Source organism: Penicillium psychrosexuale (genome assembly GCF_028828465.1).
Source record: "Penicillium psychrosexuale strain IBT 29551 chromosome Unknown utg000005l, whole genome shotgun sequence".
Classification (NCBI taxonomy): Eukaryota; Fungi; Ascomycota; class Eurotiomycetes; order Eurotiales; family Aspergillaceae; genus Penicillium; species Penicillium psychrosexuale.
The window spans coordinates 1,914,137-1,939,614 of NW_026643190.1; the positions used below are offsets into that span (position 1 = coordinate 1,914,137).

The 25,478-nt window shown below is 49.0% G+C and overlaps 10 protein-coding genes across 10 annotated transcripts; 7 read left to right on the forward strand and 3 right to left on the reverse strand.

Moving 5' to 3' along the window:
- Nucleotides 1–820: 820 nt before the first annotated feature.
- On the reverse strand, nt 821–2,440 carry N7518_009646 (malate synthase; the record flags this gene model as incomplete). Its single annotated transcript, XM_057190572.1, has 1 exon — nt 821–2,440. The coding sequence occupies one exon, from the start codon at nt 2,438–2,440 to the stop codon at nt 821–823; it is 1,620 nt and encodes a 539-aa protein (XP_057038228.1).
- A 935-nt stretch (nt 2,441–3,375) lies between these two features.
- Nucleotides 3,376–5,049, reverse strand: N7518_009647 (glutamine synthetase family protein; the record flags this gene model as incomplete). The annotated part of the gene is made up of 5 exons (XM_057190573.1): nt 3,376–3,406; nt 3,457–4,146; nt 4,197–4,249; nt 4,300–4,556; nt 4,617–5,049. The coding sequence occupies 5 exons, from the start codon at nt 5,047–5,049 to the stop codon at nt 3,376–3,378; spliced, it is 1,464 nt and encodes a 487-aa protein (XP_057038229.1).
- Nucleotides 5,050–5,490: 441 nt separating this feature from the next.
- On the forward strand, nt 5,491–6,503 carry N7518_009648 (putative short-chain dehydrogenase/reductase family protein; the record flags this gene model as incomplete). The annotated part of the gene is made up of 4 exons (XM_057190574.1): nt 5,491–5,555; nt 5,625–6,161; nt 6,209–6,392; nt 6,447–6,503. The coding sequence occupies 4 exons, from the start codon at nt 5,491–5,493 to the stop codon at nt 6,501–6,503; spliced, it is 843 nt and encodes a 280-aa protein (XP_057038230.1).
- Nucleotides 6,504–6,992: 489 nt separating this feature from the next.
- Nucleotides 6,993–7,392, forward strand: N7518_009649 (uncharacterized protein; the record flags this gene model as incomplete). The annotated part of the gene is made up of 3 exons (XM_057190575.1): nt 6,993–7,078; nt 7,140–7,171; nt 7,229–7,392. 3 exons carry the CDS (start codon nt 6,993–6,995, stop codon nt 7,390–7,392), a joined length of 282 nt encoding a protein of 93 aa, XP_057038231.1.
- Nucleotides 7,393–10,549: 3,157 nt separating this feature from the next.
- N7518_009650 (uncharacterized protein) lies at nt 10,550–13,091 on the forward strand (the record flags this gene model as incomplete). The annotated part of the gene is made up of 20 exons (XM_057190576.1): nt 10,550–10,635; nt 10,686–10,719; nt 10,768–10,837; nt 10,888–10,960; nt 11,013–11,041; nt 11,110–11,112; nt 11,162–11,226; nt 11,276–11,347; nt 11,397–11,511; nt 11,561–11,639; nt 11,691–11,725; nt 11,777–11,805; nt 11,859–11,891; nt 11,942–11,966; nt 12,023–12,224; nt 12,276–12,353; nt 12,403–12,531; nt 12,583–12,730; nt 12,782–12,860; nt 12,916–13,091. The coding sequence occupies 20 exons, from the start codon at nt 10,550–10,552 to the stop codon at nt 13,089–13,091; spliced, it is 1,560 nt and encodes a 519-aa protein (XP_057038232.1).
- Nucleotides 13,092–13,453: 362 nt separating this feature from the next.
- Nucleotides 13,454–14,453, forward strand: N7518_009651 (uncharacterized protein; the record flags this gene model as incomplete). The annotated part of the gene is made up of 4 exons (XM_057190577.1): nt 13,454–13,504; nt 13,561–13,589; nt 13,664–14,180; nt 14,253–14,453. 4 exons carry the CDS (start codon nt 13,454–13,456, stop codon nt 14,451–14,453), a joined length of 798 nt encoding a protein of 265 aa, XP_057038233.1.
- Nucleotides 14,454–15,028: 575 nt separating this feature from the next.
- Nucleotides 15,029–16,966, forward strand: N7518_009652 (flavin-containing monooxygenase; the record flags this gene model as incomplete). Its single annotated transcript, XM_057190578.1, has 1 exon — nt 15,029–16,966. The coding sequence occupies one exon, from the start codon at nt 15,029–15,031 to the stop codon at nt 16,964–16,966; it is 1,938 nt and encodes a 645-aa protein (XP_057038234.1).
- A 2,095-nt stretch (nt 16,967–19,061) lies between these two features.
- Nucleotides 19,062–20,756, forward strand: N7518_009653 (sugar porter family MFS transporter; the record flags this gene model as incomplete). Its single annotated transcript, XM_057190579.1, has 3 exons — nt 19,062–19,244; nt 19,292–20,028; nt 20,078–20,756. 3 exons carry the CDS (start codon nt 19,062–19,064, stop codon nt 20,754–20,756), a joined length of 1,599 nt encoding a protein of 532 aa, XP_057038235.1.
- Nucleotides 20,757–22,445: 1,689 nt separating this feature from the next.
- N7518_009654 (intradiol ring-cleavage dioxygenase) lies at nt 22,446–23,821 on the forward strand (the record flags this gene model as incomplete). The annotated part of the gene is made up of 5 exons (XM_057190580.1): nt 22,446–22,695; nt 22,751–22,903; nt 22,958–23,100; nt 23,165–23,330; nt 23,388–23,821. 5 exons carry the CDS (start codon nt 22,446–22,448, stop codon nt 23,819–23,821), a joined length of 1,146 nt encoding a protein of 381 aa, XP_057038236.1.
- A 497-nt stretch (nt 23,822–24,318) lies between these two features.
- N7518_009655 (uncharacterized protein) lies at nt 24,319–25,412 on the reverse strand (the record flags this gene model as incomplete). Its single annotated transcript, XM_057190581.1, has 3 exons — nt 24,319–24,639; nt 24,698–25,031; nt 25,096–25,412. 3 exons carry the CDS (start codon nt 25,410–25,412, stop codon nt 24,319–24,321), a joined length of 972 nt encoding a protein of 323 aa, XP_057038237.1.
- Between the last annotated feature and the right edge of the window lie 66 nt (nt 25,413–25,478).

Sequence of the window (25,478 nt, forward strand, 5' to 3'; positions counted from 1 at the left end):
GCAGCTATACACTTCCGGGGCATTACTCTATACAGGAATAATTGAGTTCCTCTAAGGGCAGTGTTTGATTGTGACTATGAATGCAAAGAAAACTTGCAATGTGTCTTCGAAGCAATAATGTTCTTAAAATTGTTGATATCCAATGAGCAATGAACTATGGTAGGAGCGTTCTCTCGTCGACACTTAAGGCTGTATCTTTTTTTTTTTTTCGAATGAGAACTTTCCATTGCTTCGTCCAGTATCCAAATGGATGATTAAGTTTCTTTGATCTTCGCTACTTCATCGATCGTCCATTGCCTTATGTCGGAGTAAACCGTATGTGTAATAATGGGGGTCCAATCAATGGTGTATAATCTGTATCGGCCCCCTTGCACAATTTATAGTTAACTAGCTAGTGCAGTGGGGGTTTCCAGAGCAGGATGACTATGCTCCGACACCTTATCGTTGCCTGGGGAATTTGGCGTTTCCAATATGTCGGAGGAAAAAAACACGGCATGTTACGACTAGGCTAAAAAGGTGCACACCTTACTTAGTAAGGATAAATGGTGTATTTCTCGTTCTGACAGAATATTGCGGATCAAAGAGTATCCAAGACGTGGGTGGTAATACATCAGTCAGTATGATTCCGATTACAATTTATTTTAACACTTGAAATACGCAAAACATAAACAACCCATCTAAATACTACACTAGTAAATGGATAATCGGAATAAAATAAATTTTATACAACTATGCTAACTGCAGATGGTAATCTGGCGATAAAGTCAAGACCAGACAAAAAGAAACAAAGGGTATTCATCATCATAAAATTAAAGCCCATTCAAAGCTTAGCAGCACTACCAGCAGAGGAGATCTCATTGTACAGCAAGCTGGTCAAGAAATCGGCGTAATCCTCACCGGTAACCTGGCCAGCGAAGTAGCGAGCAGCAAGCTGGTACTTGTTGCCCTTGGCACCCTGAGCAGCGAGGCTATCAGCCTGCTCCTGCAGCAGACGCAGCGCGAAGGCCTTGTCCATGCGCTTGCCCTCGGCAGTGAGGACGTTGTGGCGGGTCCACTGCCACAGCTGACTGCGGGAGACCTCGGCTGTGGCGGCGTCCTCCATGAGGTAGTTGATGGGCACGCAGCCGACACCGCGGAGCCAGCCCTCCATGTAGCTGAGGCCGATGTTCAGGTTCTTGCGGATGCCTTCCTCGGTGATGTTGCCGGGGACGTTGGTGTTGAGGAGGTCGTTGGCGGTGATGTGCACTTCCTCGCGGCGGATGAAGAGCTGGTTGGGTGTGGGCATGTAGGTGTTGAACACGTCGGAGGCAATGTGTGCCAGGGCGGGGTGGGCAACCCAGGTGCCGTCGTGGCCGGCGCGCACTTCGCGCAGCTTGTCGGCGCGGACGCTCTCCATGGCCTTGTCGTTGGCGGCGGGGTCGTTCTTGATGGGGATCTGTGCGGCCATGCCACCCATGGCGTGGACGCCACGACGGTGGCAGGTCTTGATGAGGAGCTTCACGTAGGCGTCCATGAAGGGCACGGTCATGGTGACGTCAGAGCGGTCGGGGAGGACGAAGTTGGGGTGGTTGCGGAATTTCTTGATGAAGGAGAAGATGTAATCCCAGCGGCCGCAGTTAAGACCGGAGCTGTGATCGCGGAGCTCGTAGATGATCTCGTCCATCTCGAAAGCGGCGGTGATGGTCTCAATGAGGACAGTTCCACGGATGGTTCCGCGGGGCAGACCGACGAAGTCCTGGGACAGGTTGAAGACGTCGTTCCAGAGACGAGCTTCCAAGTGGGACTCCATCTTGGGGAGGTAGAAGTAAGGACCGGCGCCGCGGGCGACGAGCTCCTTGGCGTTGTGGAAGAAGTACAGACCGAAATCGAACAGACTGCCGGAGATGGGCTCGCCGTTCACGGTGAAGTGCTTCTCCTCGAGGTGCCAGCCACGGGCACGGGCAATCAGAGTGGGCAGGGTGCGGTCAGTACGGAGCTTGTACTCCTTCTCTCCCTGCTTGAAGTCTACCTGGCGACGGATAGCGTCGTACAAGTTGACCTGGCCGTTGACCATGTTGTCCCAGGTGGGGGCGCTGGAATCTTCGAAATCGGCCATGTAAGTCCAGACATCGGAGTTCAAGGCGTTTACGACCATCTTGCGGTCAGTGGGGCCGGTAATTTCAACACGACGGTCGACGAGACCGGGAGCGGGAGGAGCACCCTTCCAGGCGTCATTCTCACGGATGTGCTTAGTCTCGGGGAGGAAGTCGAGGAGGTTTCCCTTGTCAAGCTCGGCCTGGCGCTCGACACGGCGCTGGAGAAGAGCTTTGCGGGTAGGGTTGAAGGTGCGGTGCAGCATCGCCAAGAAGGCACATGCCTCCTTGGTCAGGATCTTGCGAGCATCGTTGTTGATGGCGCCTAGGATAGCGACATCCTTGAGCTGTGTTTCGACGAAAGACATGACGTATGTGTATGGAATATGTAGATGGGTAGTGTGTGTAGTATTATTCCATGTATAGAACGTCAATTTTCAAATTCCACAGAGCAGAAAGCAGGAAAAGCCAGAGTGATATTGTTCCTATATAGCCATCTGCCCGAGGGTATCGAATACGTCAGAGTCACCCAAAAGTTGCCGCGGTTGTTCTGGACCCGCCCAATGATAAGCCGGAAAGCCGATTGTCCCCCATTTTCCCCGTTTGACCGTGTCGCTTCTTATAATTTCCCGACTCTTCTGTGTCTTTCTGATACCGAAACGCGTTCGATGGACGACTTTTCATGGGTTTTCCACGGGAAACTCTTCCTCTCGGCCGACATTTCCCGATCTTCATCTTTTAAGCTTATATTAGTTCTATACACGATCTCAATTAGAACGGCGTACGCCGCACACCGAGTATTATTAGGCTGTTCACGTCGGTATCTTTCGAAGAACACAGTTCCACAGCTTGACTGTTGTTTAGAATGATAATAAAGAAGTGTAATAGCAAGCTTTGCACAATTCGCCCCCCTGCTTCACCCGAAAGTGGCTGTACGGAGTAGAAGCTCTCCGCATTCCCCGGAAACTCCAATCAACCGCGGTTGTCTCTGATCGTCCATATCTCGCAGGGTTCAAAAGAGTCACATCCGAAGCCGAGTTGTCCCGGCGGTTTTCTGCGTCACCCTGTGTTCATCGGCATGTGACAACTCGATATATATAGAATACATCCGAACTCCGGTAAATCGACAACTTCCAATTCGTTGAATGTCATTTGGTATATATCTGGGGTAGTATGCCTGCTAATATCGTGCCTTACACACCCTTCACCAATCTCTAGGCCAATGCGACTATGTACAATTCTTCATTCTTCTAACCCGTGTCTCTCTGTAAATCAAAAATCGATATGAAAGGGAATACGGCATTTACACCGTCTCGATGTATCGCTTCATCTCCCTGTGAACTTGTCAGTATACGAATGAGTACGGGGTAATGATGTCACATACCAATCAGTCACCGCCTCCTCCCACAAGCGCACCTCGTGTTCCCGAGTTCCGGCAAAGTGATCGACGAATAAATCGCCAAACACTTCTCGTGCGATACTCTCCGGTCGCGTAAATGTAACGACCGCCTCTTTCAAGGATTTGGCCAGACGCACACCCTTATCACTGGCACCGCCCATATCCTCGCCGCGAGCAAGAGGCGGCAAGGGAATCTCAAGCTTCTTCTCGACTCCGCGCCATCCCAATGCTAGGATCGCTGCCAGGACGAGATGCGCATTGGTGTCCGCACCCGGCACTCGCACCTCGAACCTGGTCGCTTTCGGACTAGCTGTCGGTGGGGTAATCAGACGGATTGATGCGGCCCGGTGCTCCAGTCCCCAGGAGACTGTGACCGGCGCCCAGAAGTTCTCCACCAGGCGTTTGTAGGAATTGATCGTCGGGGCCAAGATCGGCATGATATCCGGTAGGCCGACGAGAAGGCCAGCTAGGAAGTGTCGACCCAAGTCGGATAGATGAGCGATATCGGGGTAGAGCGGGGATGGATCCGGGGTATCACGAATGAAGGCATTCTTCCCGTCGGCCGTGACGAGCGAGATGTGCATGTGTCCGCTGTTCCCTGGCAGGCCTTGTCGGGGTTTGGCCATGAAGCATGGGGTGATGCCATGCTTGATTCCGAATGATTTGACGACGTACCTATAACAAGTTAGCTGGCCCAACCCGGACTGGCAAAGGAACAAACCCACTTGAACAACCCCGCCTTATCAGCCATGTCCTTTGCTTCGCCAAATTGTAGTGCCTATCACAATGTTTAGTCCCAATACGACCGTGTACTATCATGGCACTAACAGCTTCATAGACTCCTGGTCCACTCTCAGTATGCCACCCTTCAATATCGCATCGGAACTTCTCACAGGCGTCGAAAATGCCATAGTAGTAATCTTGGTTGTGGAGGGGCCGAGTGATTGAATAACCAAACATGCCTTCTGTCACAGGCGGCAATGCATCGACTGGATTCGACTTGAGGAAGGCAGCTGTTGCGGATGCGCCTTGTTCGGGGGTGGCATGGTTGCCCGGCGTGCGAAATTGGTAGAATTCATATTCCGCTGGGTAATATCCTGATCAGCCATTGAATCGCACACTCCTTGGTCAGCGATCGGACATACCTCCTGCCATCGCCCGATAGCCCGCCGCCTCGGCTTTGGCAGCCGCAGTCTTTATCAAACCTCGTGGACAGGCGCACACCGGCTCCCGTGTCTCTGGATCCAAGAAGCTGATGAGGAAAAAGGGCACATTGTTCTCCCAAGGGATACGACGGAAACTGCGCAAATCTGGGACTGCGAGAAGGTCGCGGTATCCGTTCTGCTTGTTGCTGATGGCCAGCTCCTTATAATACGTCGCATCATGTTGATCCCAGCCGAAGATCACAGAGCAGAACCCGAAGCCCTCGGTGATGACAGACAAGAACTTATCTTTCTTCATGAGTTTTCCGCGCAGAATTCCATCCACATCGACTCCTGCCACCTTCACTTTTGTGTCATTCTTGAGGATCTCGGCGACATTCTCGACTGTGACCTCGGGGTCTGCGGGGCTCGACATGATGGATCTGGCCAAAGAGTGGGATTGGGAGTATAGGGATACAGAGTATAGAAAGAAGTGAGGGGAAGCAAGATAAAGCCGGGATAAAGCGATAACAGTCACGTTCCAAGTCAGACAAATCGGGTAAATCAAGCAAATCGACAGGCCAGCGCACCTGGACAGCTTGGAAGCTTATCAGCGGATATCGGTGTCGCCTTACCGCTTCGGGCCAACACCGTCACCGCTTATCTAATGGGATCCACGCTGCCCACGTGCCCCGCGTATACCCCTTTGGTGCAACACACTTATCGACAACTCTCATATTAATTCAATATTCTCAGTTCATGTGGGTGGCCTCCTTCTAGCATTTTCTATAGATATATCACACGCTGTAATGTTGGCGGTTGAGTCATTGCTAATCTAGATTCCATTTATACAAACAGAGCTCAAGATAAGGTCATAATGGCTGCCACTACTCCCCGAGGACGTCTCCAAGGCAAGAATGCCATCATCACAGGTGCAGGCGGGTATGTGGACTGTTTAACCCTGAAAAATACAATGCCGTCACAAGCCTAACCGATTCCGAACTTGGTTAGTGGCATCGGTCTCGAAACAAGTATCCTCTTCGCCCGAGAGGGTGCCAATGTCCTGATGGCCGATGTCTCCGAGCCCGCCCTCGCGAAGGGACTGGCCAAGGTGAAGGAATTAGTTCCCACCGCTCGAGTCGAGTCGATCCGATGTGATGTGTCCAAGGAATCGGATGTGCAGGCAATGGTTGAGTCACAGGATAGCTGGGGAGGTACCGACGTGATCTTCAACAACGCCGGAATCATGCACGCCAACGACGCAGATGCCATCGATACCCCCGAGAAGATCTGGGACCTCACACAGAACATCAATGTTAAGGGTGTCTGGTTCGGCAGCAAGCACGCCGTCCTCAGTCTGCGTCGTCACAAGAAGTCCCGTGGCAGTATCATCAACACAGCTAGTGTCGTCGCCTTGGTTGGTGCCGCCACTCCCCAGCTTGCGTACACGGCGAGTAAGGGTGCGGTCCTGGCGATGACTCGGGAGTTGGCTATCGTTCACGCTCGTGAGGGATTCCGTTTCAACGCTCTCTGTCCGGCTCCCCTAAAGTAAGTTTTCCTACTGGGTTTTTGTGAAATTAGCTCACGCGGTATAGCACCCCTCTTCTGCAAGACTGGCTGGGTGATGACAAGGCCAAGCGGTTCCGCCGAGAGGTGCACTTCCCCACCGGTCGGTTTGGTGAACCCATTGAGCAGGCTCACGCTGTGGTTTTCCTGGCCAGCGACGAGAGCAGCTTCGTGAATGGAACGGACTTTGTAGTCGATGGTGGAATGACCAAGGTAAATGCTCCGTATGGGGTAATTTCCCCGGATTGCGCTGACGAATTATCCTAGGCTTATGTGACCCCGGAGGGTCCGGCAACTCCTGCCCCTCAGAACAATGGCAATTAAACGGCAATTAAGCCACTTGGACGATCAGGCTTCAGGCCGTCGGTCTCATATGATACTTCGGCAAATGGAATTTATGCAGTTAACAATAAATTATAGGCGAGACACTGACGAGGCGGGTTTGATCTTTTCCGAATGCAGGTAACACACGACACGATGATTCAATTATGATATGATTTCAATGTAACATACTCCAAATTGTAGGACTTTTGCTCTAGACAACACCACACAATTGTATGATGAAGATCAGTGGACGTGGCATGATCTCCCCTCCCCTGGCGGTATAAGAGGGCTGGCGGTATAAGAAGCGATCCTCGGCACTTAACGTCATTATTCCCCGCAATCCGTCTCTTCCGTTACCCCATTAAGCCGGCTTTCGCTCTATTGCTCCTTTACTCCTTGGTTTCTTTACTTTTTTCCCTTTTTCACTTCCATACTCCTGAATATCCAAATTATACTCCCCCAGGAACATCAACATACAAAATATATACCATGTTGTCTCAATTTGCTCTCCCCGGTGCGAACAAACCATACGGAAACCCAACCAGAACCACTTTTAAGCCTCGGAATGGGCGGCTGTACGTTATGCCGCCCCTTTTTTTCTCTTTTGGGATGGTTTACTGACTCGCTTTACTTTAGCCTGATTCCTTTCATGGCCACAATTGGTCTCGGTATGTTCAATGCGTATTCTTCCGTGGTGTGGGCCATACTAACTATGGCACGTGCAGGTTTTGGAGCATACAATTATTACGTCGCTGCCAAGTTACGTCGGGAACAAGCTCTACTAGAGGAAGAGCAGCGCCTGGCTCGAAACCAACAGTTGATGGACGCGTACGGCGACAAGAATAGTCTGCATGAACTCCAGCATGCACTCGACACGTATTCTCGATGATACATTGAACATCGGATTCGTACTTCAAGATCGTACTTCAAGATGCTGGTCGTCTTGAACCACTGGAGGATGTACTTTTCTGCTCGATTTGCGATTTGGGGTTGAATGGAGTTTGGGATTTGGATTTGGGATATGGGATCGGATTTGGCATTTGGTGGATTCCAAGGCACTATATGCGCTGAGAATAGGCATATCTGGAGTTATTGCTATCAGGTTGATCATGTACATCTATAACCTTCATTTGAAGTAACTTTGCAATCGCCAAATATTATTAAATGTATATTGTACATTGCATTTCTTCAAGGCCGCCCCTTAACAATGTAGGGCTGACTCTCGGCTGGACATTCCTCTCTCCGATTATAGAAAATACTGAAATATATATCTACAACTAGGTGATATCTCGATAACTATCCACTCTCTGTATATATAACCTAATACTTCGTTATCATAAATGTGCGGAGTACTATTCGTTTAGGGCATTTAGCATGAAAATCCACAGTAGAGAGATGAAACGCAAGATAGCATAACGTTGACATCTCGAAACTGTATTCTACATTATGATGCATTATATTTTACTCAGATCCCTCGATTGAACGGAATAATTAATTAAAATGCCCAATTTTGCCAGTTTATAGGTGGGCTAAGGGGTGCCTCTGTTCCAGGTACATTCCTAGTATCGATCACCCATACTGTCTGATCTTGTTCCGCAAGCTCCGCGTTAGTGGCAGCAAGCCCGCACCATAAGCGCCGGCTACGACAGTAGAGAGCAACATCGTTGACCCATCTCCTCGCGCCATCCATATCAGCGACGTGAGGCGGTCCCCCACCAAGCTACCCCGCAAACCCGATTCCGATACACAGTCTATATCCATTATCGTCGCGAATGTTAAAGGCGCCACCAACTCCTCGTATCTGTACAGTGTACGTACCCAGCGCAATATGCCCCGAGTACCCCCAGCCGAGCTCACCCGTACGATTCATTAGCTACTCCAGAGAGAAAAGGCCTACATATTAACATACAATTCCATGGTAAGAAGATTGCCCTGTAAAGCCTTGATTCCTGGTAGAGTTGTATTGTACACTATATCCGTAAAGGCGTCTATGCCTCCGATAGATTTGACTATGGTATGGTAGGGGGCACGGATAAAATCAACCTCTAAGGTCTGGTCTGAAAGGATGAAGTCGAGAAGTGTTTCAATGACGGGTTGTAAATGAGGGAAAATAACCTAAAAGAAGAAAAATCCCATTAGTGGGTATGAACTTCTTGCAAGTAGCAAGATAACTATACCTTCTAGACTGGCAACCCGTTAGCGCCGATCACAAAAGATTCAGACGATTCATCAACAAGTTTCTTATCGCAACAGCCACAGCAGGGAGCAGCATCACACAAATCTGAACAGCCAGTCTGTGGGGTAAAATGATCGCCGCAGGTTTGGCAAACTGGGTCACAGCTATGTGATCGATTGAATTGACGACAATCTGGGCAAAGGACACCCTGGGTAGCTTGCACTTGGACCTTATCCTCTTTGAAGCGAGGTGGCTGGCGTGCCCGTATGTAACCTTTACCACGACGAGATATAGATACCTAGCTATCTAGCAAAAGGATGGCAAGGCTGGTAAAGGTCGATGAAGAATTGGTGATGAAGGTGAGGATGAAGGTGAGGATGAAGGTGAGGATGAAGGTGAGGATGAAGGTGAGGATGAAGGTGAGGATGAAGGTGAGGATGAAGGTGAGGATGAAGGTGAGGATGAAGGTGAGGATGAAGGTAAGTGTGACGTGCCAGATCTTGCAAAGGAAGCAGAGTGCATTCTATTCAAAATAACTAAGATAAGGGAGAAAGAAGAAGCAGATTGTAAAGTGGGAAGCAGCTAGTTAATATAGCTGTCCCCTTTGCAAACAATGCAAACTTCTATCTAGCAAACAATCTAGCTAATGCAAACTAGCAAGCAAGCAATCAAGCAGATAGGCAAACAGGAGTATGACGAGTGGATCGTAATAGTAAGGATGAAGGTGAGGGTAATGAAGGTGACCCTGCCTCTTCCATTTCTCCCAGATCTCTGCTTCTCTAGCTTCTCTTCTTTCATATCAATCAAGGCTGCTTTTCCTGATCTGCTCCCTGTGGATCCTTCCAAAGATGTGATGAGCCTTCAACAGCAGGCTGTCACTGTTTTCTTACCAAAAACATACATCTTCTGATCGATCTTCTACGCCCAGCCGGGGGGATCTGTGAGCCTCATCGTTACGCCTTTGAGGCATCCTCACGCTGGGCAATACCTTCATCGACTCCACATTCATCGCACCACTCTCGCCCTCGACACTTTCAGCCAAGAGAACGTCTACGGACACATGCGACACACTCCCCGCTAAACTACTTCGGGTATGTCTCCCGCTGGCCGCAAATTTTAATCAGGTTGTATAATTTATTATGGTATCGCAACTGTAAAAACCACAGCCTTAAACCAACTACTTGTATGATATTAGTTGTTAAATGATCTGATCACCTAATCGCAATATTGTAGTTATTATAACCGTCATACTACCTGTATTCGAATCTTAAAGAGTCCCCTGGATGGTACCTAGGTAAGTTGCAATAGTAAATAAGTTACCCATGGCTGTAGTCCTCCGTAATTCTACCTGATTCCTTTAACCCCTTGATGAAGCAGTTGACCATAAAGATACAGCAAATAAGCAAATACAGTCACGTGGCATTATGTTTTATTTGAGATTTAATTAATTAAGGCGGGGACCTGATTCACATCTTGAAATTGGATTGTACATTATGATGCATTATATTTTATTAAGCTCCCTCGATTGAATGGAAGAATTAATTAAAAGGCCCAATTTTGCCGTTGTTCTAATTCCCGGTGGCGAGACTATACGATGTTGGGCAAGTCCATGCGACATCGACTAGCAGCCTAGCGTATAAACTCTCTTGATAAGCCTCTCAAGCCTGTCAAGCCTCCTCGATAAGATACTTTGCAGCTACACAGCTTCCCCGCATATGGAATAGTCAATCGCCTATCGGAGCTTAACCGTAAAGAGAACCCGTCTGGCAATGCCTTCCTGATACGTGTGAACAGGGGACGTACTTAGAGCGGTCGTCTTCTCCCCAGTTCTTAGATTTGTAAATATTCACGTCGGAAATCGGTATCCAGTATGAAAGACGATTCACTCCAAGGCGATGATGCCAAGTTGGCGGCTTTGGGCCATAAGCCCGAACTCCAACGTAGTCATTCGACATGGTAAGGGATGCGCTAGCATATGCAGGCTTGATACTGACAGGACTCTCTAGGTCGATGCTTGGTCTGGCCTTTGCGGTTCTTAATGTATGTCAGACCTGGATTGCGACCGGGATATTTGGCTAACCAAGCTAGTCGTGGACTGCGCTTTCGGCCAGTTTGTCGATCAGTCTTACATCTGGTGGAAGTACCAGTGTGATTTGGGGTACGTTGGTTAGAAATACTTGGTTTCTACCTCGCTGACACGCATTCTAGGACTGGTTACTGCAGGATTCTGCAATCTTTGTATCGCATGTTCGTTGGCTGAATTTCTCTCGGCATATCCTACGTAAGCTCCGGCATGTTCCCTTTTGGTATATTACCAGCTGATCCTTTTGCAGAGCCGGTGGACAATATCATTGGGTAGCAGGTGAGTCATCCTATCCCTACAGACACTATATGCTATATGACCTGGACTAACCCTAACTCTGTTACTAGCCAGTATGTTCCCCTCCGATACCTCGTCACATTTCATACTAACGAATCGAAGTCGCGTGGCCGAGCACAGTCCCAATCCTATCATGGGTTACAGGCTGGATCAATGTGGCAGGCTGGGTAGGCAAGGCAATCATTCAATGCGGTACTCAACCTAACACACTACTAGGTTGCACTCGTAGCTACGAACTCCCTTCTCTCCAGTCAACTTATTGTCGGCATCATCTCGGTTCTTCACGAGGTGAGAAGCTCACTCCATACTCTTCCTACAATGCTAACATGAAATGCAGAGCTATGTCCCACAACGCTGGCATCAATTCCTCATCTACGTTGGATTGACCGTCGGTTCCTTCATCATCAATGCCTTCATGAACTCCATCTTGCCGCTCATTTACCGCGGTGCTTGTGGGTTACCTCTCCCAGCTTGGCTTGCTATCGCTAACAATATATATAGTCATGTGGTCGATTGGAGGTTTTGTGATTGTGTCAATTACGTGTCTCGCATGCGCTTCTCCCAACTACAACACAGCTTAGTATGAGATCCTCGGCAGTATCAAGTTATGGCAGACTACTGACATCCACAGCTTCGTGTTCTGTGACTTTGTCAATACAACCGGCTGTATGGCTCCCCGATAACCCTATTATGATGATTTTTGCTAATTCAGCCTAGGGCCTGATGGAGTCGCATGGCTTCTAGGCGTATGTTTACTGCATCCACCGTAACGATGCAATGATACTAACAGATATTCCAGTTGCTTCAAGGAGGGCTTGGCGTTACTGCCTTTGTAAGTCATGGTCATTGCGAAACTAAACCAATTCAACTAACACTATCTAGGATGCGGTGGCACACATGATCGAAGGTAAAGATTACTCTGGGGTTGAGAAGTTAGGGAGAGGGACTGACACGCGTTTCTAGAGGTGCCCAATGCTGACATCGAGGGACCGAAAATCATGGTTACCTGCGTGGGTATCGGAGTCTTCACCGGTTGTATCTTTTTGATCGTTCTTCTATTCGTCGCAGGAAACATGCAAACGGTCGCAACCTCCGCAGCCGGTCCTCTTCTGCAGATCCTGATCGATGCGACCAAGAGCAACGCGGGTGGTATCTGCCTTTTGATGTACGTTGTCATAACTTCCCTTATTGTGCTTCCACTGACGCGAGGTTACAGGTTGCCCCTGGTCTGCTTGGTCTTTGCTATAATCAGCGTCATGACCACCAGTAGCCGAATGATCTTTGCATTTGCAAGGTATTTGATATTCTTCCTGGCATACAGTGCGTATACTGACTCTTCACAGAGATGGAGGCCTTCCTGCCTCTCGGTTCTTTGCAAAGGTCCACCCAACACTCAAATTGCCCCTCAACGCACTCATTCTCAGTGTTGTTGTCGTCATCGCATTCGGATGCATCTTCCTCGGCTCTTCAAGGTAATCGCCATCACCTATGCGATAACGCAAATGGTAACTAACAGAGTCTAGTGCGTTCAACGCAATTATATCTGCCTCGGTCGTGGCTCTTGACTTGTCCTACGGAATCCCCATTGCCATCAACTGTCTTCAGGGGCGCAAATCGCTCCCGGAAAGAAAATGGAAATTGCCTAATGCAGTTGGATGGTTTGTCGACATTGTATGTTGCCAGGGAATTTGAATGAAGCCGAACATTTCTAATCATGACTAGGTCGCTTTATCATATATCGCTTTGACTACCGTCCTTTTCGTCTTCCCTCCGTCAAGCACGGTCACGGGAAGCAGTATGAGTGAGTAACCTGCGAGGTTATCTATGACAGTTTTCGTACTAACCTTTCTATATAGACTACTGCATTGCAGCATTTGCTGTTATTATCATCATCTCCGTGTTCCAGTGGTTTGTGGACGGAAGCAAGAACTTCACCGGTCCTCGCGCTGACATTCTCGACGCATTGGATACTGTGCCTACGATAGAGGAGGTCCAGCCCATGCATGAAAAGGAACTTGCTGGTCGGGCTTAGGCCTGGTAGTGGCACACGAAGATCATGCACTATCGCTATCAATTACTCGCCTGTGGGATATATGATGTCTACACTATAGGGTCGACATAGCATCGAGGATTTGAGTAATAGAACATCGATTCGTGTTACTACTGTTGCCCAAATTTGCGGAGACTGCAACAAGTAAAGGAATAAGATATCACTTTCAAACTCTCAATAGAAAGGAGACGGAAGCACATTCTGCCTGGAAAGCAAGGTACCTCAAATAAGGTACTTATGCCCTGTAGCCATACCGCTTCCTACCCCGCCCATGTCGTCCACCTCTTCTTCTTCTCCTTCTTTCAATCAAGCATCGACTAAAACAGCTGACTAAATATACAATAATGCCGGTCAAGTTAGATACAACTGTTCTTCTCTATGTCATATTCATTGCGGTAAGATATTGAATACCAGCCTGGCGATGACCTCTATTAACAAACCTCACCACTAGGGAGTGACCATCTCCTTGGTCCTTGGAGCGTGAGTTACGACCTTCTCCATCACACCTCTAACCAGCGTGTAATCAACGAGAATAGTGACTAACATCGGAACAGGTTATCTTGGGCTCGCACCTCCGCTTTGCTTCTCCCTTTGCCGACATGGGTTCCAGCCCTCGCGACCTTAAATTCCCCGACCACAATACTCACACTGGTAGCCACACGAATCATTTTTACACGCTTGAACAACGACACAGCTCGCAATTATCAATGGAACACAATATCGGGTATACTCAATCACGCCCAAACAGCCATATCGACCATCGTGGCCACATTAGCACTCGCGTACCTCTTTCCCGATAGGATCCTCTCTTGTAACCTGGAGCAACAATGGCAGGAGTTTTTCAGGTCGAAGAATTCACAGGCTATCCGGTCAATCCAGGATGAGCTCCGATGCTGTGGTCTCAGAAGTATTCACGACAGGGCATGGCCTTTCAAGGACCGTACCCACGGGGATAATGCGTGTGAGTTGCAGTTGGGATATCAGAGGAGTTGCTTTGCCCCGTGGAGGGAGTACCAGCAGCGGACGTCTTGGATGGTTTTTGCGGCGGCTGTTTTTGTTCTCGCGGCTAAGGTGGGTTTCTGCATACGACATAGTGAGATTTGTGTTGTAGTGTAGTGGCTAATATTCTGCAACTCTGTACAGATTGCTTTCGTTCGGATTTCCAGCCATCGGATGAGTTGGATGAGCACAGGATCTGTCAACAGGAGGGCTGGTTATCAGCGTATTTTACAACCGGAGGTGCAGGACGAAGGGGACGGTGAGAATGGTATCCCTGAGGAACCGCGGAGGACACTACTACCCCAGTCTAACACTGAGCATGCAAATCACTGGGATGTAGATTGAGTTCGAGGAACCTTTGACCAGCTAAGGAGGAGAATGTAGGCCTGAGTCCAAATTGCTAATATCAGATAATATCCAATCACATTTATTTTTATTTTGGCTCAGCATTAACGTCCTATAATTTACAGCCCGCAGTAATAAAGTTCTATCCGTTCTGAAGTGCTAGAGTAAATGAGGCACATTGCGGACGCCTTCTCGCAGCGGCCTGTTACAGTCTATCCCTATACCCTACCTATCACGGTGAATCCACAGCCGGTCCCATTCTAATATGCACGAGGGCTTAGTGTAGCTCTTGGATTGAGTTCCAAACGGGTCTGTCTGGCCCCTTGCGTTCGGAATCTACAGCTTACTTATTATACGTAATACGTACGTATCTCATCCTAGATACGCCCATTTCTTTTTCCTCGTTTGCTCTGCTTTCCGTTTACCTGTCGGTTTGCTAGAAACTACCAACACAACCGATTGCTAAACATCTTGTATCTGTTTGAAGCTAGCACATTGCTCTCGATGGCATTTATAACCCCCTATTCGTCTTGCTCAGTTACATGTAGATATTATTTTTCCATCACTTTGCCATGATGTCTGAGAAATCTGAGAAATCTGTTATTGGCCTAGCGCCTCCTGCTCCCGATCAACCTACCACCAACATAGCCAGTATAGCTGAGACAAGCGACGATCTGCAGAAGATACAAGACCAGTATGACGCAGAACGCAAGAAACGCCTACGCCCTGACGGTCCAACCCAATATGTTGACTTGACCGATGACCCCGCCCACTTGAACGAGTTCATCGTGGTCAACACCGATCTGCTCCAGCAGAAGCAAACCCGAGTCCTCATCGTCGGTGCCGGGTTCGGAGGTCTGCTGTTCGCAGTGCGACTGCTCCAATCTGGATTCCTCCGTGCGAGCGAGATCCTCTTCGTGGATGCAGCAGGTGGCTTTGGAGGAACGTGGTGGTGGAACAAATACCCAGGCTTGGTCTGCGATGTCGAGAGCTACACTTACATGCCGTTGCTAGAGGAAACGAAATACATGCCGCCGCATAAGTATGTCAGCGGGTCGGAATTGAGGCGACACGCGAAGCGCATTGCCAGTCAATGGAAGCTCAGTCAGCGGGCTTTGTTCCAGACCGAGGTCGATAACTTGGTTTGGAATGAGCGGGATTCTCAATGGACTGTCCATATCAAACCTCGTGGCCAGTCATCCACTGCGATACAGTCTGATTTTGTCATCTTGGCTACTGGGTTGCTGAGTTCACCGAAGATACCGAAATTGGACGGGCTTGAGACGTTCAAGGGGAAGACTTTCCACACCTCGCGCTGGGACTATGATTACACTGGAGGAAGTCCAGACAGCCCGATGATGGATGGACTACGAGACAAGACAGTTGGGTTTGTCGGAATGGGCGCATCTGCCGTCCAGGCGATCCCACACCTTGCTGAGTGTGCAAAGAAATTGATTGTCTTTCAGCGCACACCATCTTCTGTGGATTCGCGTTACAATCACCTCACCGATCGCACCTGGTGGGCGAAAATGATCAAAGGAGGCCCCGGTTGGCAACGAAAGCGCATGGAGAATTTCAATGCCTTCTGCTCGAACGAGAATCCCCTCCCAGATATTGACCTTGTCGATGATGGTTGGACCAAGATGCAGTCTCTCGGTGTACTGATCGGCAGTCCCTCCGGTCTTGACCCAGACTATCTGACGCGGATGCATCAATTGGACTTGCAACGCCAAGAGGCGATCCGCCATCGCGTGGACACCACTGTGGTCGATCCCGCTACTGCTAGTGCTTTGAAGCCGTGGTATCCTGGATGGTGCAAACGGCCATGCTTCAGCGACAACTTTCTCACGATATTCAACCGGCCCGACGTTTCCCTGGTGGACACGAACGGAAAAGGGATCCGGACTGTGACAGAGAGAGGCATCTTGGTAGAGGGCCAAGAGTATGACCTGGACACCATCATTTTCGGAACCGGCTACAGTCTTGGGGGTAGTGCCGACCGCGGGGCTATGACCGTCACCGGACGTGACAACCAGATCCTGCAGGAAAAATGGCAGAAGGGGCTGACTTCACTCCATGGAGTAATGACCAATGGGTTTCCCAATCTGTTCTTCCCAGGTCCGTATCAAGCAGGAGCATCAGCGAACCAGGTCTATGTTCTCGATCAGCTTGCCGTTCATGTCGCCTACATTATTTCGGAAGCCGGCAAGTTGATCTCGGAGCGAAACCCAGATGTCACCGTTCCCGGGCTTACTATTGAGCCGGACTGTCGCTCCGAAGGAGAATGGACTTCGAAGGTTTTGATGAGAGCCCGAGCGCTGAGAGGTGTGATGGATTGCACTCCGGGGTACTTCAATCGGGAGGGCCTCCAATTTGACGACGGTGAAGCCTTGCGGGCGGCGCAGTTCAGTATCTGGGGAGAGGGGATTAAGAGTTATGTGAAAGAGATTGAGGACTGGCGACAGACGGGCGGGTTGGTCGGACTTGATATTCAGCCCCGACATGGCGCGTAGTTTTGGCATGTTCACACGGAGAGTTTCGTTTATTGAGAATGAAGATTGTACCCGGTACCTATTTCTGTAGGAACCGAGTCTTGACGCAGGTGCAACCGACTAGAGATCCCCGTACGAGTACAACGTAGGACAATTAAATGCAATTGGTAGCCAAAAGGTGTCAGATTTGACCAAAGGGAAAAACGGGATGCCACGAATCATAGTCGAGGCCATGTATCAAAGTCCCAAAGAGGATATTGATGTACATAGGTAATAACATACCAGATCTATACGTGCCCAGACGACTAACCCAAAGCCGCTAGATCCGAAACATCTGCATATCCTCAATGAGTATGGAGTAGGGCATAAGTACGTCTTACTCCGGACTCGATCTCGTGCATAGATATTTTCCCTCGAATGGAACACCAACCCCCCATTATGGAAAATGTTCACCGGCATCGGAGATTCTCCCTCGGCTTCCTCTATTTTCTCATTTTTTTGGTCGGAGAATCCCAGTTCACCATCCAACTTCCGTCTCCATCGTATGTCCAAAGTGGGTCACTCGTGCCATTTCAACTGACAACATATGGCAAGTTGTCTACCAGCTCTGTACCCTGTAAGCCGAGTACGAGCACGAGGTAGCATTGGCTGTATTTAGCCATTCCAGAGTTGGGTAGGTAGCGGGGGAAGGTTCGTTTAGTAGAGTCACAATTTGTGATATCGAATAGCATGCCACCGCTCAAGTGCGCCATTGAGACAACGCAAGGCAGCTAATGGACCAGCACGAAGTCCCGACAATAGCCCGCTCATCAAACTAAAACCGACTTCACGTGATAGCCAAGCCAGAATGCGGAGATGAGAACTGAAACAGGTATAGTCTCCCACGTGTAACTGGTTGGTTTCCCCGTGGGCGAAAGCCTCAAAAGCCCATTTCTGTCCTCGGGAATCTTGTTTGATAGACTAGCTGGCACTTTGACTATGCTGAGCATGGTCTTGTTTTTGTTTTGCTTCTTTTTACACATGGCTAGGAACATACACCCTTTGAGCTGTAAAGCAGTAAGCCTAACATTCTTGTAACGTGCTGATTCTTACTGTATACACCGCCATCCTTGCATAGTCAGCTTGCCTGACGCCAAGAATGTTTTTTCCTTTAAGGTAAAGTGGAGAGTGGGATTGTGTGGCGTCCATTGGGTCTGTGCTTTGGATGGCTTGCCATCAATGTGACATTGACTTGGATATAGGTTTTATTTAGTTTGGTAGTTTGAACTGTGAACTGCAGTCCTTTCCAGTCACCAGACTCATAACTAAGCCACCTTTTTATCCATGGATTGTCTAATGATCTAGTAGTATTACCCAGGTAGTGAATGAGTAAAATAACTTAGTAAGGAGATAGTTACCCGTTGACTGCCCAGATGTAAGAGTCACAGTACAAAAAGTATTTGCGGGGCACGTGGGGTACTGTCCCGTGGAAGCCAACCAATTAGAGTTTATTTCCCCGGGCCCATTGTCCCAAAGTGGACATCTCCGAGGTTTCAAAGTTTCCACGCGCGGCTCTGTTTGGTTTTGGACGTTTGTAATGTGTTTTTTATGTTTTTTAATGTTTTTTAGTGTTTTTTAGTGTTTTGTGGGTATTTTTCACTTTGACAGCCCTGGGGGGATCCACGGATCATTTCTGGGAATTTCAGCCAATCAGGGCCTCCAATCAGACAGGTTTACGGCTTAGGCCGTGCAACACTTCCCCGGTTTTCTATACTTGCCGTTTCTATCGCGTGGTCAACTTCCAGAGCCGACTTGGCTACACAGGTCATTCCAGCCGATTTCTAGATTTCTGGTATTTTATGCAGTAACCAAACCGAATGTGGATTGGTTTGGTTTTTAATGTTTCCCTGTAGTGTTTTGGTTTGTTTGTGTTTTTTTTTTTTCAGACATGGGGAAGGGTCCGGGGTTGGAGCTCAAGTAGCTGTCTTCCCCAGAATATAAATTATCTCTTCCTTCCCAGTCCCTTCCTTTCCTCTTCTTCTCCCCACCTCTCATCTCACATTATCTTATTTTGAGACGTCCCACTTCATCTCTTTCTTGATATACTAACTACATCTACTCTTATCGACTTGCTACCATGCCAGGTGGAGCAGTCATCTCTGGGCCCATCGACGCCACGCGCGTCGAGGCCCCGGTCACATTCAAGGCCTACTTGATGTGTGCCTTTGCTGCCTTTGGTGGTATCTTCTTCGGTTATGACTCTGGTTACATCAGCGGTGTTCTCGGCATGGACTACTTCATCGAAGAGTTTGAAGGCCTCGTGAGCGTCAATGTCTCCAAGTTACTAGGATCCCACTAACCGACTAGGATCCTGCTACTACTACAGCAGCGCAATTCGTCATCCCGTCCTCCCGAAAGTCGCTCATTGTCTCCATTCTCTCCGCTGGAACCTTCTTCGGTGCCCTCATCGCGGGTGATCTGGCTGATTGGTTCGGTCGTCGGGTCACTATCATCGCTGGCTGCGCTATCTTCATCGTCGGTGTCGTCCTGCAGACCGCTTCAACCAGCATTGGGCTTCTCGTTGCCGGTCGTCTCATTTCCGGTTTCGGTATCGGATTTGTCTCGGCTATCATCATTCTCTACATGTCTGAGATTGCACCCCGCAAGGTCCGTGGTGCCCTGGTCTCGGGTTACCAGTTCTGCATCACCATTGGTTTGATGCTTGCCTCGTGCGTGAACTATGGTACCCAAAACCGTACAGACAGCGGGTCGTACCGGATCCCCATTGGCCTCCAAATGCTCTGGGCAGTTATCTTGGCCTTTGGATTGTTCATGCTGCCTGAATCCCCTCGATTCTTCATCCGCAAGGGTCAAAAGGATAAGGCTCGCGTTGTGCTGGCCCGTATCCGTGGCCAGCCAGAAGATTCGGACTTTGTCGAGATGGAGCTGAATGAGATCGACGCCAACAACCAGTACGAACTGTTGGTAATCCCCCAGGGTGGATACTTCGTCACCTGGTTCAACTGCTTCACTGGAAGCCTTTGGCACCCTAACAGCAACCTTCGTCGTACTATCCTGGGTACCTCGCTGCAGATGATGCAGCAGTATGTCTCACCTTCCCCCTGATATTGGACAGGAACTAATGATCCATAGGTGGACTGGTGTCAACTTCATTTTCTACTTTGGAACCACTTTCTTCAAGGAACTCGGCACAATCAAGGACCCCTTCCTGATCAGCATGATCACCACTATTGTTAATGTCTTCTCCACTCCGCTCTCCTTCTACGCCATCGAGAGATACGGTCGTCGTCCTTTGCTCCTCTGGGGTGCCCTGGGTATGGTTGTGTGCCAGTTCATTGTCGCCATTATCGGTGTCACCGATGGCAACAACCCCAAGGCCGTCAGTGCAATGATCGCTTTCATTTGCATCTACATCTTCTTCTTTGCCAGCACCTGGGGTCCCGGCGCTTGGGTCGTCATCGGTGAAATCTTCCCTCTGCCTATCCGATCCCGCGGCGTTGCCCTCTCCGCCGCCTCCAACTGGCTCTGGAACTGCATCATCGCAGTTATCACTCCCTACATGACGGATGCCGACAAGGGTAACCTGGGCGCCAAGGTGTTCTTCATCTGGGGTTCGCTGTGTACCTGCGCCTTTGTCTACACCTACTTCCTCATTCCCGAGACCAAGGGTCTGACCCTTGAGCAGGTTGACAAGATGATGGAAGAGACTACTCCTCGCACTTCCTCCAAGTGGCAGCCTCACAGCACCTTTGCTGCCGAAATTGGATTGGACGAGAAGATTAACCCTACCGTGAGTCAGCAGGAGGTTTAATCCATCGGACTGTTTCTGCGTGGTGGTTCTCTTGTTTCTTACCATTTACGTTGTTCTAGCCCTCTTGACGGGCCTTGCTTCAGTTATTTCTCTATCATGAGCTGACGGTTTAACGCGATATTGCTTCAATATCTACGAATATGCATTTAACATGATGGAATTAATTCTGATGGTTTTTGATTCGGTTTTTTTCTTAATTCTCGTAGGCATTATTTAACTATCGCATACTTGTATGCTTTCAAGGCTGTAAGGTTTGTCGGAAACTGATACTGAAAAAAAAAGAACAAGAGTGCGAAATTCTCGACAGCGACTCGCGGTCCAGGAGATTCAAACTCAGGTAGTTGACCTAGAGGGTTGTTTAGAGCAGGTATGGCTCCTGATCGACTAGGCCACTGGGTTTCGCTATTTCTATTATACTGACTTGATACTTAACCAACGGCTGCTTGCTAGTTTTTTAATCCTTTGTCATACTAATATAAGGAACGAGAAAAAAAAGGATTAAGAAAAAGTGGACGAACGGTTTGAACCCAGAGCCGTGAGTGCGTAATTCTCGACAGTGTTCTAAACCAGGCAGTTGACCTAGAGGGTGGTCTAGAGCAGGTGCTGCTCGATAGAGTTACCAACTAGGCCACTGGGTGTCCTTACCCCTACCACACTGACTTTGATACTTAACCAATGAATGCTTAATTTCTCATACTCCTTCCATTCTCTCCTTCTACTGCACCTAGGCACCTACCTACTTATACTTGATACTAACCATTTTGACATGGGAATTATTGATAATACCCTAGTTGAGCTACTCCGTATTCTCAACATAAGGTTGAAACCCACATTTATCCACCAACCACACTTGGCCATCGGTAGATCTTCGGAGAGCAAGCAATTGCCAAGCCTTTCCGGAATTATGTCATCGCCTTGGCAAAATCCAAGGTCGGTCCGAACAGCTCAAGTACAACGGGAAATGCATTCTTCACAAAGCAAAGCTTGGCACATGTGTCTTGTCTTGCATGCATCAAAATCTGACACTTTCCGGCAGCAATCTCGGAGTCCGACAAGTTCATTGTTGATCTTATGCACGAATATGTAGCCAAAGCTATCGGCGCTCCTTTCTCCGCTGACTGATCTTGCAGGGGACCCCGGGACGGGACCGCCAAGACCGAATACGTATACATCTGCACCTGCGACGCATTGGGCCGCGTCCTTAATTCCCCGCATGGTAAATAGCGAAATCGTCACTGGCTGGTTCTCTCCTTGGCAGGGCAATAATGCCAGTATGATCGACGGTGGATTCGTCAGAGCGGGTTAGAGTTGGTGTCGAACTAAACCTCTGCCTCTTTCAGAATCCACGCATGTCCTATCAACGGCACGCAATTGCAACCCTTCGCCCTGTGATATCGGGATTCAATCGGAGCTCCGCTGAAGGGGCCGCACTTACCTGGATCTCTTTCTCGCTGAGAAACTTGCAGCGTTTCATTTGTCAATGCAGACCCAGTACTACCCCATATTCCTCGTCAGCTTCATCAAAATGTCGTTTTACCTGAAGCGGGTATATCCTGAATCTAGACATGCTCCGCCTTGGTATTAGCCAGGGAGGCAACAGGAAGGGGTATAAAGCACCCCGAGACACCCAGCTGTGGTATCCTCAACTTCCTCGTTCTCATTCACCTTGACTGCCTCGATAACGCAAGCATGGTTCATCTCGCATCCATTGTTGCCGTCGGCCTGACTGCTCTGACTGGCATTGTCTCTGCTCACCCGGGACATGATGTCAAAGCCGAAGCCGCCGAGCGAGCTGCATTCTTGAAAGGTGCCTCTGTTCACTCGCGCAGCCTTGCGCAGTGTACCTCTCATCTTCAGCGTCGAGGCCACCAAAGCCGAAACGTGGCCCGTCGTCATACGTCCGTGAAGAACATTCGTCGCCGCCTTGGTCTTCAGCCTAGTATGTTTTGTGTTTTGAAATCTTCCACATACTACCACGTTCTAACAACCCATAGCCAGCCACTTCCTCAAGGCGCGCTCCGATGATGCCCTGGATACCTCGCATCACTCCAATCTCACGAGTGTGGATTATTCGACCGATCCCGAAGTGTTGTTTGGCGCCGAGGCGACATGCATTCTCGGACCGGAGGTCACACAGGGACCTTACTGTTAGCTTCCCTTCTTTCTTGTGATTGAATCTTACTCACACGGTTTCGGTTTAGATGTCACCGGTGAACTCGTTCGTAAGAACATCGCCGAGTCCCAGGAAGGTATCCCTCTCTATCTGGATATCCAGCTGATCAACACCAACACCTGCGAACCCATTCCACAGCTCTACACGGACTTGTGGCACTGCAACTCCACTGTAAGTATACTGCATCCCCGATATCACATACAATACGAACCGTTTACTTACAACATCATCACAGGGTGTCTATTCTGGAGTCGTCGCCAGTGGAAACGGAAACTCTAACGATTCCACCAACCTCAACACGACCTTCAACCGAGGTATCCAGAAGAGTAACAGGGACGGTGTCGTTCAGTTCCAAACAAACTTCCCAGGTCATTACACTGGCCGGGCAACTCACATCCACGGTATACACAATTCCCCTTAGTCAAACCCGATTCCAATACTAACAAACAAACTCATAGTCCTCGCCCACCCAGCCAACGAAACCAGAGTCCTCGCCAACGGCACCATCTCCGGCCTCTACACCTCGCACTCGTCGCACGTCGGACAGATCTTCTTCGACCAGGATCTCATCGCCGCCGTCGACGAAGTCGCCCCTTACTCCACCAACACACAGGAACTGACCACCAACGCCGACGACAGCATTCTCGGCGAAGAGCTCGACGTCATCGACCCGTTCATGGAATACATCTATCTGGGCGACGATGTCTCCGAGGGAATCTTCGCTTGGATCACTGTTGGTTTGGACCCTACACAGGATACCACTGTTACCCCTGCGGCTTATTATACTGAGGACGGTGGTGTTGAGAATGAGAATGCTGGTGCCGGTGGTGGTAGTGGGGCCCCTCCCGACGGCGGTGCTTCCCCGGGCAGTTCCTCGACTACGGCTGCTTAAATGAGATGGTGGACGCTTGTCTTTCGGCTTTGGTGAATGGGCCATGTCCTTAACTAGCTTTATTTTATCTTGGCTATCACGGTATTAAATGTGTTTTCTGATCGTTTTGCCTCGATTTTCATACCAAGTTTGTGGCCATATTTTGTGCCTTAACTGGTTAGTTACCCGGAAATCAATGCCATAAACAAGCTCTTCGCAATAACTACTTGATTGTTTAGAGTGAACTGTGTTATAAGCAATGTGCTGAACGTGAGCCAAGTCGGACTCAAGGATATATTGACAAGGTATGCAAACTTTGCAAACAAGAGAGTCATGTATCAAGAATAAACACAGGTCAACTGTTTGAAAGAATACTACATAGTCATCACTCATGCTCAGAACATGAAAAATATTGATACAACGCCCCTGAAACGCCCCTAAAATTGCCCATCCGAAGAAAATCCATCATGCCGATGAATTTCCTACCCCCAGGTCTCCTTATAGACCCGCCCTCTTTTTCAAGTCCTCATCATCTTGGATGACCCACTATCTTCTGGTTCGCATGGCCGTTTACCACCGTGCTCATCAATACCATCCACACCATCTGATGTATTTGACAGACTGTCGGAAGGCCTAGATTCCCCTATCTCCGCTATAAGCCGGCTAGCAAACGTATCATAGGGCTGATATGGGATTCTTTTGCGCTTAATTGTAGGCCATTGGATGGGGGTTGTTGCATCCCTCCAATGACTGAGCGCATTCAGGACCTCGGTAGTGATCTGGGCCTCATAAAGTATGATAAAATGTTTTTCATGTATGTGAGTCGCGAGAAGACGTGACTGGAGCAAATTAGCTGGGACGCGATAGACCAATAAAATGTAAGCATACAGAACATACAGTGTAAGTGATTGGTTTTGATGGATTGACGGTGCGGTTGCGGTCTTTTAGCTGCGCAAGAGCCAACAAATGACACACAAAATATGGATCGTCGGTCCATTCCTTTGGAGTTGTCCGAGCTTTTCGCTTTAGATGGATTCTCCAACCGATCTCGTTGCTACGTCCCCCTGGAGCTGGACGATATTGCCGATTGCGAGATCCATTGACAAATGTGTAGTGCACATAGCCCAATAATGAGCGTGAGGGATCCTCGATCGATTCTTGACTGTTATGAAACATGATATACTCTGGCCGGTGAATAGACCGACGATCAAAAAAGAAAGGAGGTCCTTTGCTGCTCGGTGAATTTGTCAGTTACCCCGGGTATATTGGTCATACTACCAGCCTGTAGCTCTCACCTAGTATGTGCAAATGGGCAATCCTTGCCTACCAAGATGTTGATCAGACGCTCACGCTTCAGCTCAGGTTGCGGACCAATAGCCAAGACTTCAGGATCGCTAATTTCATCCCAGTAAATACGGTGGCGTGGACCCTTCTCGTAGTGAGAATAATCTGTAGAGACAAGCGTGACAGAGACAGGGGGAGTTGCGACATCTTCGAATCGACACCCCACCAGATCAAGATGATACGAGGTCCACTGTAGAGGACCTACAAGAAAGCGATTATGGTTTCGCACGAGATCCCGAAAGGACTGTGGCCCAGAATCAGCTACCATTGTTAGCATTGATGACAGGGGTGATGGTTCTGTCCAGATGATGATGGAAATAATGCCAGTGACAGT